This window comes from Podarcis raffonei, chromosome 8, assembly GCF_027172205.1.
Source record: "Podarcis raffonei isolate rPodRaf1 chromosome 8, rPodRaf1.pri, whole genome shotgun sequence".
Classification (NCBI taxonomy): domain Eukaryota; kingdom Metazoa; phylum Chordata; class Lepidosauria; order Squamata; family Lacertidae; genus Podarcis; species Podarcis raffonei.
The window spans coordinates 65644945-65661086 of NC_070609.1; the positions used below are offsets into that span (position 1 = coordinate 65644945).

The 16142-nt window shown below is 49.7% G+C and overlaps 1 protein-coding gene across 5 annotated transcripts in view; it reads left to right on the top strand.

The window, feature by feature from the left end:
• The window catches only part of PER3 (period circadian regulator 3), a 28182-nt gene extending 12284 nt beyond the window's left edge, over nt 1–15898 (top strand). For 3 of the 5 annotated variants that reach the window (XM_053400471.1, XM_053400472.1, XM_053400473.1), the window contains exons 9-22: nt 571–677; nt 1654–1810; nt 3385–3490; nt 3657–3785; nt 4283–4400; nt 4639–4762; nt 5784–5911; nt 6295–6504; nt 7289–7564; nt 8582–9297; nt 10359–10551; nt 12023–12203; nt 13251–13401; nt 14366–15898. In XM_053400471.1, coding sequence (XP_053256446.1) covers nt 571–677; nt 1654–1810; nt 3385–3490; nt 3657–3785; nt 4283–4400; nt 4639–4762; nt 5784–5911; nt 6295–6504; nt 7289–7564; nt 8582–9297; nt 10359–10551; nt 12023–12203; nt 13251–13401; nt 14366–14500 — 2731 coding nt within the window. In that variant the 3' untranslated portion in view covers nt 14501–15898. Of the gene's footprint in view, nt 1–570; nt 678–1653; nt 1811–3384; nt 3491–3656; nt 3786–4282; nt 4401–4638; nt 4763–5783; nt 5912–6294; nt 6505–7288; nt 7565–8581; nt 9298–9692; nt 9765–10358; nt 10552–12022; nt 12204–13250; nt 13402–14365 lie in introns of those variants that run through there. The other 2 variants (XM_053400475.1, XR_008331878.1) reach the window with 2 other exon arrangements.
• The last annotated feature ends 244 nt before the right edge of the window (nt 15899–16142 follow it).

Here is a 16142-nt window from a genome sequence, read left to right on the forward strand (position 1 = left end):
GATGACTTTTATCTTGCTCATACATATGAGGTGTGTTGCTGGCAATGCCAGAGAGAAATGCCATTAGGGGCTGATGCGTTGTCTGTTGCAGGCATGGGGTGCGCCCCTCTGTGGCCCTGCAGAGCTTGTTGGACTCCACCTGTGAACTGTCCTGGCAGGCAGCGTGGCCAGGGGTCCGAGGTGGCAATGGGAGTTAGAGTCTAGCAACACCTGGAGGACACAGATGCTCCAGACACAATGGGTGTATTGCTTTGTCTTATCCTAATAGTAACCAAAGAGCTGTCTCCTGAAGGCTTTTGAAAATACCCTGAACTCATGAAAGGTTCAACGAACAGCTGAAAAAACGCAGCCCTCCAAAAAATGTGTGGAACCATTCATGAATTGGTGGTGATGGGAATGGCCTTTCTGGGTGATTGACTGAGATCATAGCCAACATGTGCTTAATAGTGCCATTTTCTTGATGTTTAAAAGCCCCCCCCCCCCCAGTTTCTATGTCACAAAAGGCTCCCTTACAAGGTTGGTGTTTGCACTGTGCTTTTGTCAATTGGCCACTGCATTGCTCGATTTCAGGGCGGTGCCTCTGTTGGGATATCTGCCCCAGGATTTGCTTGGGACGTCCATCTTGCAGTACCTTCACCCGGACGATCGACCCATCATGGTAGCCATTCATCGTAAAGGTAAGTTTCAGTTTCTCATCTGCCTTTGGACCTGATGTGGGTGGAGGGAGTGTCCTCAGTGTCACAAGAGGAAGGGAGCAGGTTTTTCCCATCTCAGCTCCCATTCCATGGTCAGACGAGCTGCATGCAGGGAAGAGGGTGATGCTGTTTTGGAGCAATGAGGCCTTTGTGTGTGTGCTCTCTCCCCAGAAGTGGAGGCTTCCTCTCCCATGGTGTAGTGCCTGTAGGGGTAGCCAGTTCCTCATCTAAGGGACCATTTTGGGGGCCATTTGTTCTGCATGTTTATTAACTTCAACCCATTCTGGATTTTATTTCAATTTGTTTCTTAACCTCTTCATTCATGCCATAGAACTCATAGCAAAGGCTCATGGGATTGCAGTTGCAAAGGCTCCTGCGATTGCTAACCGTTTTACTGCTCTTTTCATGCCATTTTGAAATTTCCTGCTCTTTTGGGGCTGTTTTTGCCCTTTTTGCAGTTTAAATTGATTTAGTTATCTCCTGGTCACACATGAATAGAACACGTGTAAGTGGGGAGACACCTGTATTGTGTTCACTGACCAGCAACAGCTCTCCAGGATTTCAGGCAATAGTCTCTCCCAACCCTACCTGGAAGTCATAGAATCAGAGTTGGAAGGGACCCTGAGGATCATAAATCCAACCCTCTGCAATGCAGGAATAGGCAGCTGTCCCATATAGGGATTGAACCTGCAACCTTGGCTTTATCAGTACCATGCTCTATCCTATCCAACTGAGTTATCCTGGATGCCAGATGATGAGGATTGAACTTGGGATGTTCTACATGCAAATCAGACACTCTACCACTGGTCCCCCCCCCCCCAATAACCTCTCTCCTTCTGGCCGAGAAGAATGATAGAACTTTGCATTAAGCTAGTTCCACTAGGTGTGGACAGGCCTTTGTGTGCTTCCATTGGCTGCTGTCAATCCAGCCTTGTCTTTGTCTCTGGCTTTTACTCAGTTCTGAAGTTTGCGGGCCGCCCTCCCTTCGAGCACTCGCCCATCCGATTCTGCACTCAGAACGGGGACTACGTCATCCTGGATACCAGCTGGTCCAGTTTTGTGAATCCGTGGAGCCGGAAGGTCGTCTTTATCATTGGGCGGCACAAAGTCAGAACGTAAGCCTCCTGAAGCCAGCGTGTTTGGGGTTTGGCCACTTTTCCTTGACACCCAGAGCCAATAAGGAGAATTCAGATTGGATTGATACTGTGCTCCTGTGTGTGTGAGCCTGTAGAACTGGTGTAATAATTTGGGTTTAGTCCTACTCAGAGTACAGTCATTAAAATCAATGGCCGTGGATAGCTTGGGTCTGTTCATTTAAACGGGTCTTCTCTGAGTAAGGCTGATGTGAATACAACACAAAGATGGTGAGGCATGTGGCATGTTACAAGGGCTTTAAATAAAGATGAATGGAGCAGGTCCAGTCAGCATCTTGCATGGTGCAGCAGTAGCAGTTTCCCAGAAGTGCTAAGCTAAGGCACTGCTGTTTATTCTGGCTCTCTGCTCTCCAGGACCTGTTGAGATGCTAAGTGTTAAGCCTGGGATCATCTGTGTGTAAAGCATGTGCACCTTCCCTTTGCTATGGCCAGAGCAGATCTGGCTTGCATTGTTTTATAAGCCACAAAGTCCAAACGTAGGAAGATTCTGGCTAGCGAAATGCTTGTGGCCAGTACCTGGAAGCTGGAGCTAGACAGGAAGCCCAGAGGAGACTGCGGGCCTCAGATTCTTGTTGTCAGCTGACTTCTGACTGATCACATGCTGGGCGTTTCGATTCTTTGTAGACCCTTCCAAGAAGACCCTGGTGCTGGAGTCTTCTGGCAGGGAAGCAGGCCAGCAACTCTGAGCTTCGCACTGAGTCTGCTTCCTTCACTTCTGAGGCTGGGGAAGGAGAGTGTGAAGATTCAGGGATCCAGGCAGGGCTTTGGAGGGGCTCAGAGGGACTATTGGGGGCTCAGGTGAGGCATCTGTGAGATGGAGCTCTTCAGGCTGCCTCAGGACTGCTGGGCTTTGGTGCAAGGCCCCAGGCTTCTTCCTCAGAAAAGCATTTCGTGGGATTTGGGTTGGGCTGGATCCTGACGCTTCGTTAAAATTTGCCTTCGCTGCAGCAAAAGAAAAGATGCCATGCTGGATATTATTGACATAGAATTTTTGTTTTGTATGCAAATTGTTCATTGTTGAAATACTGTCTTCTCATGAGCCTCTCTGCTTGCTGCCAGGGTATTTCTTAGCCCTGCTCTAGCCTGTTTGGGCTTCCTTGGGTGGCCACAGACATTTAATTCAGGCCTTGTGTAGGAGAGCTCCTTACTTGGAAAAGCGTTTTGTTTCTAAGATATTCTGAAAATTCATTTTCAATGTGTGCCATTAGCAGATAAGGCTAGTTGTTTCCTTTTCTTTCCCCCCCAGCAGGAACAGATTTCTTTGAGTATCCAGCTAAGTACTACTCAGGTCTACCCTAAGTTAATCATTTTCATTCACTACAGTGGGCCAACTCTGAGTAGGACTTGCATTGGATACAACCCTCTGGGTTTACTCTTTCATCAGTCTGTTTTAACATTATCCAGCTGGGGAGCCAGAAGAACTCGGCTGCAGAGCTAATCCCTTTCCTTGAATAACTCACTCCTGTAATCTTGTGATACAGACCTTCCCTCATCTAGTGTCAAGATGACGCTCTGCTTCCATTCATGCTTTGCAGGAGCCCTCTGAATGAAGATGTCTTTGCAGCAAGAAGCAAGGGGATGAACAGGGTTGACAAGGAGATCTGGGAGCTCCAAGGACAGATCTATAAGCTGCTTCTGCAAGTAAGGAGGGGAATGCAGCTCCAAGCTGGGACGCCTTCTGTCGGGTGGGGGCAGGGTGCATGTCAGCATTTTCCTCTCCGTGTGATCCAGAGGCATGCAGCTGACAGGAACAATTGCTGCAACCCTTCCCAGACTTTGGAAGACCTCTGTTTTTCTTTATTTCCAGCCTGTTTATAGCAACGGTTCTAGCGGTTATGGAAGCCTTATTAGCAATGGATCTTACGAGCACTATATCAGTGTGGCGTCTTCCAGTGACTCCAATGGGAACTGTGCAGAGGAAATACAGAGAGAACTGGTGAGTCTCTGGTCATTCACAACCAGCCTGCAGTGCAGGCAACAGGGGGCGGGGTGTTGTGGAGGTGCCTCTTGCCTGTTAACCAGCAAGGAAGCTTGTGAAGGAAATGGATTTAGAGGGGTTTGAGTCAATGGGTATTCTATTCTATTTAATTTTAAAATTATTTGTAAACTGCTCTTTGTCAAAGAGACAGAGGCCCTCTGCCATTAAATATACCCGGTAATGGGGCGAGTCTACAAGCTGACCATGGCTACAACATCCTGCCATTTTTTTGTACTGCTGTTTGTGTTCCGCTGTTCCCTTCCCACCCACTGTTGCTTTTGTGTAACATCTTGCCTGTTGAAGAGGCCCAAAGAGAACTTGAAATCCCCACACACCTTTGCAATGGCTTGCTTGGTCTGAATGAAAGTCTTGACCAGCTGTGGGTTTGGGAGGTTTCTCTTATGGACCAACATTGCTACCTTTGCTTCATTCATCCTTTGTCCCCCCTGCCCCAGATGTCCTTACAGCAGATCTTTGTGGATGCCAACAGACTCAAGAATGTGGGTCAGCAGCTGTACATTGAATCACACAGTAAGCCTCAAGAGGAGACTCCCAAGGCAGAGCAACCAGGAGGTGAGTTCATGGGGGTGACAGTGGCCAGGGAGAGGAAGGGATGCATCGCCGAGGGTGCCTGCCCCAAGATGGGGGAAATGGTCCAAGACAGATTGATCTTTGGGGACAACAAACATTATAATCTGGAGCCAATGGGAATGACATTGAGACCAGGGGCAAGTGGCCAAGTGGTGGTGGTCGCCCCTCTCCATTGTAAGGGATGTTCTCTTTCCCCCTCCCCCCTCTCCCAATTTTCTAGACCAAAACCCGGGTGCTCCCCCTTTGACTCTCATTGACCCACCAGCTGAATCTTGTGATGTTTTGAGAAGCACCAACCACGTCCTGTCCTATCAGCAAATTAACTGTATGGACAGCATCATAAGGTAATAACAACATGGCGTCTCAGCAAGTGTCGATGTTCCTGAAGTCTTGACTTTCCTCCTCAGTCCCTGCTAGGCATTTCTCATGCCAGCAAAATTCAGTTTCTGTACCCCATTGTAAAAAGAAAAGAGTGATCTGTCTGTGACACCCTCGGAATAAGGTTGTGCTGCTTTCTCTGGTTAATCATGTTATTTCCCCTTTTTCTGTTGTTTTGGACTACTTAGCTTTCCTTTCTACAACCTCAGGGCTCCCAAAGCAGGTTGGGGCAGGGGGAGGCATAAAAATACAGTTGTACCTTGGTTTTCAAACAGCTTAGCTCTCGAACGTTTTGGCTCCTGAATGCCGCAAACCCAGAAGTGACTGTTCCAGTTTGCGAACTATTTTTGGAAGCCAAATGTCCGACAGGGCTTCCGTGGCTGCTGATTGGCTGCTTTGGTTTTCGAACGTTTTGGAAGTTGAACGGACTTCCGGTACAGATTCCGTTCAACTTCCAAGGTAAATAGAAATGTTTATCAAAATAAAACCACACTCAATTCTAGTAGTGTGGCAGAAGTTATATAGTGTCTGTATGGAACTAGGATTACATTCAGGCAATTCCCAGCATCATCCTAGGCACCAGCAGCTACCCCCACAGAAAAACCCCTTGAGGTCAGCGGGTGGGGCTGAGCAGCTAGATCTCTCTTGGCCCTTACGGGGCGCCAAGTTTGCTCTCCTGTTGGCATCATTAGACCATTCTGTTTGTATGTTTGAGTGTGGTGTTTTATGTTCTCCCTAACAGACCAATGTATTAAGCATAGAAGTGCTTGATAGAATTTCCCTACTTTCTAAAGTGTCAGAGGACCATTAAGGGGGGGGCGCAAAGAGAATACCTGCATAAATTCAATGAAACAGAGGGTTGGATTGATCCTGATCTTTGAAACTTGCCTACTCCTTCGCTCCCATTCTGACTGGCTGGGTGAACAGCCCTGCTTATATTCATGGACTTAGAATAGGAAGATGCTCATGCCAGACTCCTGATTGCAGATACCTGGAGAGTTGCAACAGTCCCGCCCTGAAAAGGAAGTGCGAGTCCTCTACCAATGCATCTTCTTCATCCTCCGATGACGACAAGCAGGCTCACCTAAGCCAGAATGACAAGCAAATCTTGGAAGGTGAGAGGGAGCTCAGGAAGGTTTTCAAGGGTTGCTTCAGTTTGCTGGCAGTGCAGCTGGAGGGTGCTGGTGGTAGCTGTGCTAATGGCCGTTTCTGCCAATATGTTCCAGCACTTCATGTGCTTTGTGGAAATGACTTCCTACACAGATACTTTTTTCCCATTTGAAAGCCCCACATTTATATTGATCAACTGGCTTGTCTTGGCTGTGTTTCTGTTGTGTCGTATCTTTGAAAGCATTTGCTTTGAGGTTTTCAACCAGAGCTTGGATAGCCATCTGTCATGGATGCTGTAGTTGAGATTCCTGCATTGCAAGGGGGTTGAGCCAGATGAAGCTCAGGGGTCCCTTCCAACTCGACAGTTGTATGATTCTTCTCCCACTAGATGCTGCCGAGCTGCCCTTGGTTGATTCCCAGCCACCTGCGACGCCCAACCTGGAAGGCGATGTAGAGCAGCAGGCCCCAGCGAGGGTGGTGGGTGGCGCTGCTGCAATGACTGACCTGGCGCTGACTGCCAAAGCATTGAGTGTGGTGTCCGCAACCAGCCAGTGCAGCTACAGCAGCACCCTGGTCCACTTCCCACACCCGGAGTCAGGTAGGTTGGCAGATGGATCTTGCTCCTCTCCTGAGAAAAACACACAAACCTCCGAGCTCCTTTGCTTACCCACCCACCTCCTCTCCCAAGCAAGCGGTGTTTGCCTGCATAAATCACATCCGGTTAGAACGGATGAGGCTCCAGGCAGGGCTGGTCGTTCTGCTCTCCCGTCTTGGGGTCTCAGCACAAACAAGTGAGCCATGCCCTCCTCAAAGGCATTGGGAGGATGGTAGCTGGATGCTGTCTCTGTCCTCTGGCAGCGGTGTAGGAACCTCACTCAGTGATTGTGGGGGACAAATTGCTTCCTGTTTATAGGCGACATCCATTGCAATGAGCACCAGTCACCTTGATTTCAGGTAGGGACCTTCCAGGAAGCACACTTATTCACAGCAGTGCTTAGAGTTCCTCTGGCCTTCCTTACTTTGCCTGGCTAGACATTTGGGCCTAAGTAGAAGAGGGAGGCCCCGTGCCCAACCAGCCGAGAGTCCCAAACGCCTTCTCCTCCACCACCACCACCACATCCTCCTCCTCCTCTTTTTCCCCATATCATTCCTGTGCAGCAGATTCTCGGCGGGATAACTTTGATTCAGATGCTGTCAATCAAACGGTATCTGAGTTGCCTTCCATGTGGCATGTGGCTCCCCCTTTTGCAGCCTGAATAATCCATTCCGGTAGCCCTGCACAACATCTAGGTGAATATTTGGGTGGCAGAGAAGGAGGTTCCCGAGTGTTGTCGGCTGCCTCCTTGGGAAAGTGTGGCTGACTGTCCTCCTACCCCTCGCAGAAGCCACGGCACTCGAAGAAGCCACTCTGCAAGGTGAGCAGGTGGAGCCATCGCTGGCCAACCCCACGCCCAGCGCAGCTGGGGCTGGGGCTGGAGCCACCCTGGAGGAAGTCAGGCTAGTGGGGCTGACCAAAGAGGTCTTGTCGGCTCACACACAGAAGAAGGAGCAGGAATATGTGGACCGCTTCCGCCAGAGGGCCTTGCTGTCCTCATACCGGCCAGCCTACCTCCAGCACGGAGCGGCCAGGAGCAGCCAGCCTCCTTCCCAGGACCAAGGTAGGAACCAAGTGAGCAGCAATGGTGGGGGAGGCAGAGCTGTGGCAGCTCCCCATAGTGCTCTTGCTCTCCTCCTCTTTGTGTTCAGGAAAATAGCCCTCCCCATATTCTTGAATGGTGTGTGTTAGGGAAAAATTTAGCTTAGGGGCTTAGAGGGGTCTCTCTTATTTGGCTAGGGAACAGGGTGCTATGAGTCTGCTAGAAGCCAGCTTGCTTGCCGCTGTACCCAAGAATACAGCCTGTGCCGCTTTGCAGTTGTAGCCTAGATTGTAGATTGCGCTCGTAAGGGAGCAGCAGAGGCACAGCCAGAGACACATCTTTACTGTGAGAGCAAAGTGAAAGGTAGTTTTTGGATTGACTGTCTCTGAGAAGGGAGGAAGGGAACAAGAAGCAAGCAGCAATGAGGCAGAGGAGGCTGGAAAGTAAGAGTTTCCTTCCTTATATCTAAGAAATACGTCGGGGGTAAGGGTGGGGGAACGAAGGTCTTTCAGCGGCAAGAAGAGGAGGCTTCTTGCAGGCAGGCTTTGCTGAGGGCAGAACGAGGCCCCCAAAGAGCCAGGCCAGGCTCCTGCAGTCGTCTCCTGACAGCGCCTTGAGAGAAGCAGTTCAGGGGTGCACAAAGAGGCTCCCAGGTAGGACTTCTGCAGGCCCAAGAGCCGAGCGGAAGAGGGTTTGCCAAGACTGCACCTAAAACCACAAAGTGGTGCCGCCTTGCCAGAGCTGTCAAACTGTTGCCCTCTAGTTGCTGTTGGGCTCCAACTCTCTTCTCCTGAGTGGGGAGCACCTGCTGGAGGAGGACTGCAGGAGAGGGGGGGGAGAGGACCTTAGGGTTAGGCAGGTGTCAGGATGGGCAGTGCGACTGCCTGCTTTCTATCTTCAACTGGGAACCGGTGCTGCTTCTGCGCCTCTCCTACTGTCTATGGCAAAAGCGCTCTTGGCTTAACCCCTTCCTTGAACCCTCCCGCCTGCCCCTCTCTCTCCTCACAATTTCCCCGCCTTTGGCTTTTTCCTCTGCAGACGATGTCTCTCCAAAGCAGACCAGGCCGGTGGGCTGGAAAAGGAAGACCAAGCCGGGGAAGTTCAAGCGCCAGAAACCACTGGGCTCCCCCGACAGCAGGAGTGGTGCTTGGGAGGCAGACGCTTCCCAGGGACCCCACCCTGGGGCCCCGAGCTTCACCCTCCCTGCCGATCCTTATGCAGCAACGCCTGGTTTCCCCGTCGCCTCTCTGGGAGGGGGCCCTGTCTTGCTGCCTTCTGCCACTGCAGCAGCCCCAGCCACACCACCTTACCTGCCCTGCAGCATCCAGCCCCTCCCAGCATTCCCTGCTCCATACATGGGCGGCTTCATGACTGTCCTCTTTCAGAATTTCCCAGCGTACCCTCCGCCACTTCCGCCGCCTCTTTTCGCCCCTCCGCCTTCCTTCCCTGCGCAGCTCTTCCGCTGCCCCTCTGCTGCTTCCTACCCCTGCCCTGTGATGCCCCCGGGCCCTCCTTCCGCTCTCCCCGTGGCACCGCCAGGCCCCATGGAGCACCCTTCGCCCCCCTCCACCCCAGTGTCTGCTGCCGAGGAAGAGCAGCCTGCATCCTCGGGGGACCCGCCCCACCAGAGGCTCTTCAGCAACTCCCGGAGCAGCTCCCCTCTGCAGCTGGACCTGCTTCAAGAAGAGCTGCCCAAACCCCTGGAGCTGTCCGGCACAGCACAGGCCCCCCTGGCAGGCACAGGAGCCATGTGTGTAAGTACCTGCAAGGGGGATCCTGGGTCAGGTTTTAGGAAGGGTTGGCTGCCAATGGTGGCAGATTCAGGGGGGAAATAGCGTAGTGCGCAAGGAGTGCCACTCCCCCCAACCCCGACTGTTTTCTTGCTCCATGGTCCACAGAAGGAGCTTCTCCGTCACAGATCTGTGGGGCCTTGTGAAGCTGGTGGTGGGGCATCCCACCCAGAGATCCCTTGCAGTCCATGCTGCTTATTCCGCTTGGGTTTGGGTGGTGCTCTGCACATGGGGCACGGCAGCTGCAAACATGGCGATTCATTCCTCCCCCTCCCTTTTCTGTCCTGGTCCTTCTGGCTCTTTTGGGAGCTGCCTAACAGCGGATGGTAGTTGTTCTAATTACGCCCTCTGTCTCCCAGGGATGCAGCTAAGGAGCGAAGAACAGGGACTTCCTGCGTTGGGTCGGTTTCCGTTCCGCTGTGTTCTCAGAGGTGGGAATCTGAGTTCTGCAGGCAAAGAGGAAAAAAATGTATTGGTTCTGAATCCAGATTGGACTGAGGAAGCTGGCACAGCCACACTTTGGATGGGTAGAGGGTCCCAGGCACATACAGCTGCTGTAGCTGTGAGTTGGGCGCAGCCGACTGTGGAAATGAGACCCCCTTTGTGTGTGTTGTGTGTTGTCGTCTACCATGTGCTTCGCGTCTGTGGCTGCATTGCGCCATATGAAACGGCAGCGGGGGAGCTTGTTTGGTCTCTGTTGGCAGGAGAAATCCTTGGGTTTAAAGCACCCACCCCTCCAGATGTTTCAGGCTCCTATCAGCCCCTGCCAGCCTGTCCGTAGTACACTGGGAGTTGTAATCCAAACAATCTGGAGGACAGGTTAGGAAGTTTGCAGGGCTCGCAGGCCGTATTCGCGTGACCACATTATCTGGCTCCGCGACAGGAGTCTTTTACTTTCAGAACCAGCTGAGCTGGTACCAGCTGCTAATCCTGACCCCACCTGGGTGCCTGCAGAAAGCACCGCCATCTCTCCTTGAGCCCAGCAGTGACTGTGTGTGGATGGATTTGTCCCATTTCCTTTGCAGGATGAGGACGGGGAGGACAACATGAACAATGACAGCCACTCTGTCTCCAGTGAGTTCTTCGACCTTTTGCTACTGGAAGATTCCCAGTCTGGAAGTAGCTCAGCGGCCTCTGGCAGTGGGTCTGCCGAGTCCAGCTCCTTGGTCTCTGGGTCCAACGGCTCCAGCTCCAACGAAACGTCTGGTTGTGGCACAGGTAAGGCAGGCACTCTGGGCACGAGAGGGAGACCCTGAAATATTTGATGGTGGCAAATGTTAGTCCATGGATGGGGCAAGCCAGTGCCTTACAATGCGCTGTGTGAAGGAGGACTTCCTTTGTCTGTCCTGAATCTTCCAACATTCATCTTCTTCTGATGTCCCCAGCAGCTAGTATTACGGGAGACGGAGAAGAGCTTCTCCTGATCCACTTTCTCCACTCAATGGGGGAAGTTGTTCCATCCCTTAATTATTTTGATTGCCCTGTTTGAACCTTTTCCTGCTCTGCAATATGCTTTTTGAGGTGAGGTGACCATACAGTACACAATACGGTCATACCTTGAGTTACAGATGCTTTGGGTTGCACGATTTCAGGTTGCGCACTGCGCCGAACCCGAAAGTACCAGAACGGGTTATTTCCGGGTTTCGGCGCATGCGCAGAAGCGCTAAATCACACTTTGTGCATGCACAAAAGCACCGAATCGCAACCCACACGTGCACAGACGCAGCTCGATGGGTTGCGAATGTGCTTCCTGCACAGATCACGTTCGCAACCCAAGCGTCCACTATACTTCAAAGGCACTCACACAACACTTTTGTATAAGGGCATTTGTGATATCAGCAGTTTTATTTTCAATTCCTTTCCTAATGATCCCTAGTGTGGAATTTGCCTTTTTCACCACTGCTGCACACTGGATCAATGTGTCTTCAGTGAGCTATCTGCTACAATCCCATTCTGACCCCATGAGCATATATGTGAAATTAGAATTTTTTGCTCCTGTGTGCGTCACTTTGCACTTGCTTACACTGAATGTCATGTTATAATTTCCTGCGCTTAGACCCTACTTTGGAGCTCCTCAGAAATCCCTCTTTGTTTTAACCACTTTGAACAATTTGGCATCAACAGCAAACAAGTCTACCTGAGTGCTCACCTCAACTCTAGATCATTTGTGAACAAGTTAAAAAACACAAGGCCCAGTACCAATCCTAGGGGGATTCTAGATCTCTCCTTTTGGAAGATTGCCTCTTGATTCATGCTGCTTAACAAGTTCCTTATCCACAGGAGGATCACTCCTCAGCAATTTCATGTTTTTGCTCTCAGGTGCATGTTATCCAGTGATTTGTCAGTCTTTAATTTGTCAATAAAAATTGCCCCTTGTCACTGCTGTTTGCTTCAGTTCCTCAGACTCCCTTCCTGTGAAAGTAGTTCAGGCACAGGAGGGATCTGCCCAGCGTCTCCCACTGTGAAGACAGATGCAAAGAATTTGCCTTGGGATCTCTGCAGCCCCTTTTTCTTGAATGACTGGGCCACAACTTAGAAGGAGAGGAAGTGCTGTGTGTGTCGGCTTCCACAGAAAGAGAAGCCCAAAGGGATTTGCTAGCAGGGGAACAGCCACCCTCCTCCCTGCCTTGAGATTGGCCTATGCAGAAACCCACATTTCATTCGTGTCCACCCACCTGTCTCCAAACAGGCAGCGGAAACAGCAGCAAATACTTTGCCAGCAATGATTCCTCTGAGGTCTCAAAAAGGGGGAAGAACAGCCAAGAAGGAGGAGAAGAGATGGAACGGCCACCGCGGCCAGCCAGGTTGGTGTGGAGGACAGTGAATAGTTTGCCCGAACCAATCCAGATGACCTACCAAATGCCAAAGCGGTGAGAAAACGCCTTTGCTTTATTACTTCTCCAAACTAGGTAGGCCCTCCTGCCTTCCAGAAGGCAGTGCTGGGAAAATTGGGATGGGGAAGGGCAAGCGGTTCAGGAAGGGGAGCAAAATAGGATTTCCATAGCTTAGTCACCAGCAGGCCCCGTGATGTTTGCCCCCTTGTGAGGTGCTGGACACATTGGGTTTTTCTTGTTTCTGGGAGTGGTGGCTATTGATGGAAGTCTTCTCCATCAAGGAAAATCTCCCGAAACTCTCACAGGCACCATCCCGGTCTGTCTCCGCACTGGAGCAGAAAGAGCATGTTCTGATGAGCATCTTAACACAATGGATGAAATGCGGAATGTTTTTGTTTTTTTAATAATGGGCCAGGAAGAGAGGTGAATGGAGGAAAAGAGAGCCATGTACAGCCCAGTCCCGGCTGGATGGATGGGTGTGTTGCCAAGGGGCAGATCTGCATTTCATGCAGAGTCTTTGGAGTTACAATTGGGAGGTCCTCTCATCACTCTGCTGCCTGTTCCCTAGGCTTTCATTGAGAAGGCAGAGGCAGCCCTGAAATGTCTTTGGAGTTGTTTTCAGGAACCTGAAGGGATGGACCAATTTGAGGAAAGGGTTATACAGAACAGAGAAGTGCTTTGGGTGGGGCTTAGGTTTTGCATCCAGGTGCAAAATATGGATGGCAGAGAGATTGTGATTGGAAAGCAGGGAAGATTCAGTTCAGAATGGATCTGTTGGGCCTCCAGATGTTGGATTATCTAAACTCCACCCTAGTGTCCAGCAGGATCAGGGACAACGGCAATGGGAGTTGCAGCCCTCCAGGCATGGCTGGGATATGAAAGGCCGGCTTTTCTGTAGCTTTTGCAGCTAATGTTGTTTCAAGGCTTCTAAGATTTTGGAGGGCGCCACACCTTCTCTGTAGGACTCTGGGTGGTGAAAACTAGCTGAACTTTATGCAGAAGATTGTAGGAGGAGGTGATGTCAGGATTTTGGCTTTGTCGGGCTGTTGCCTTTTTATCTAGCCAGCTTCTCATCTCTTGCAGAATTGCAGAGGAGGTGCTGAAAGAGGACCTGGAGAAGCTGGCCACCCTGGAGAGCAAGCAGCCCTGTTTCTCGGAAGGGCAGAAGGAGGAGCTGGCAGAGGTCCACCCCTGGATTCGCACCCAGACTGTCCCTCAAGAAATTGACACCCAAGTAAGGAAACCTGGATGCATGGAAGCTGGTACTGTGGGTTTCAAATTCATGTGCTCTCACTGTACTCTTTCCGGCAACTGCTCAAAACATTTTTGTTAGGGCCAGCCCATCTGAACACGTAGAAGCTGCATGCGATTTACTTCTTTTTAACCACTGCTGACTTCAGTCGTCTTTTGAATATTCTTAAATACCTGCTTTTAACTGTGTTTTATCAATCATTTTAATGTTCTGTTGTATATTTTTGTAAACTGTTTAGGAGCTCTCTTAGCATCACACGGTTTATAATATATAACAACAAATTCAATTTAAAAAACACACACACTCCTTTTCCTTTCAAATTGAGTTTGAGCCTTAGTGCAACAATACTATTCAGTAACTGTCCTCAAGTAGAGATGGGAAGGCCTGAAAAAAAAAACAGAAAAATTGTGTCGGGGGGGGGGGTTTCCCTCGGTTTTTTCCAAAGCCGTTTTTTAGAAGTCCATGAGAAAAATGACGAAGAGGAAGAAGAAATGGAAAATGATAGTAGTAGTTCAGAAAATGAGATAGAATAAACTGCATTGTGTCTTCCGTTTCTTTTTTTAAAAAAACACTACTCAAAGGGTAGATCTATGGAACTTAAATATTGAGTTGGACCTTAACTTTATTTGCTATTGGTGCTGTGGCAAATCTGATTATTTTTTTATGTTGATGGTTTCTTGCTTTTTTTGTTGCTTTTGAGGGAAAGGGGTTACCTGTTTTATTGCAATTCACATAATTTGTAAAACTACTCCACACTGATTTTTTTTTTCAGTTTTTCCAAAATTTCTATTTTTTCTGAGGAAAAGCGGGGGGAAGCAGTTTTTTTTCTCATGGCTTCAACATTTCTGGAAATTGTAGATCTCTAAGCTGGAGCAGGTGGACCTTTTGTCCTGCCCAGGAGGGCTCCATTCTTCCGCGTTACTCACCAACTTCCTTCCCTTGCTAGGGCTGCATCATGTGTGACAACAGGAATGCCGGCTTGACTGTTGTTGCCGGGCTAGAAGACAGAGATCCTCAAGAGGAGGACAGCAAGGACCTCCTTGATGAGACACTGCTGCTTCCACTACAGGCACCGCCCTAGAGAAGCCCGCCCTTCCTGGTCCCTTGACCCGGCTCATCTTTCCCTCTGGCTCTCCAAAATGCTGGTTCCAAAGGCTCACCCCTCACACCACTCCAAAATTTCTGAAAATATGGCAACTAATACAGTGGTACCTTGGGTTACATACACTTCAGGTTACATACGCTTCAGGTTACAGACTCCGCTAACCCAGAAATAATACCTCGGGTTAAGAACTTTGCTTCAGGATGAGAACAGAAATCCTGCTCTGGCAGTGCGGTGGCAGCAGGAGGCCCCATTAGCTAAAGTGGTGCTTCAGGTTAAGAACAGTTTCAGGTTAAGAACGGACCTCCAGAACAAATTAAGTACGTAACCAGAGGTACCACTGTAGTTGGTTCTTGTTTGAGACAAAGTGGCAAGGGCCCCTCTATAAATGACCAGTTGGTTCCCAGAATCCATGAGTAGTTAGGTGCGCATGTGCTCATCACACACACACACACACACACACACACACACACACACACACCGCCACCGCCGCCAATGGGGCTTCCCCATTGGAGCTGGATTAATGCCTGGAGATCATCAGGCCGGATCTCGTCCAGTCCTTCCTTTTCATGGCAGAGAGCCAGATTTTCCTCTCTCCCACCCCTGGAGGGCCACCCACCTGTCAATCACCTTAGGTCGTAGCAGTGTCAGGTGATGCTTTTCTGTTTGAAGCCAACTGCGGGGTTTTCAGGCAGTTCTGTGTAGACGGTGCTCCTCTCCTGCCACTACTTTTGTTGAATCAATTTTGGCTCACCATATTAGGGTTATCATCGTCGAGGGCTGTCAGTTTTTCAGAAGTAGAAATAGCAGCATTTTAAACTGACAAAACTCTTCCTGGAGTTCCCTCATTTCTGCCTTTGAATTACACCCAGGATCTGCCTTCTCATGGCTTGGTGTGATGCCAGGCAGTTAGCCGGGAAAGGAAGGGAGAGTTATTTTTCCCCTCCTTGGGAACCACTTTCTTAAAGAAGAAGAAGAAAAAGTTGTCACCAACTAAGTTTTCTTCAGAGTAGTCCCATTAATGCACCTAACGTAGCCAGGACATTTTAACTTCTGTGGACCTACTCTGAGTAGGACTCATGTGCTACAACCCAGTATATATAATGTTGATGCTGCTGATAGAGACCATGTCACCTGCAGCAGCTCAGGAGGATTTGCTCTAGGAATGGGACACACACACACACACACCCATTGCAAGCCACAATGTAGGATGTATAGTTCCAATTAGTTATCAGTGGGATTTATAAACTGGTTTTGGGGCAATAAACTTGTTTGTACCATACTTTTCAATATGTGCGTTTTTAAAAGGTGACCTGTTTGTGTGTGAGATGGGGAGAATTTTTCTCTTTTTGAAACAAAATAAAATGTGAAAATCTTCTTCCTGAGTGTCATTTTGCAATTTAAAATGCAGCCCCAGCACCACCTTCTTTCTTCACCACCACCAACAACCCCAACATGGTGCCTTTCTGCTGTTGGACCTTCCTATCATTGGGGAAGTGAAGGGGAGCCTTGTCAGAAGAAAAAAATAAGTTTAATTAGTTTCAGTCTTTACACATTTTGAGTGAAAAATGCAGGAGGGGGGATTGCAGAACCTGCTTCAGAATAAGTAAAGACTAAAATT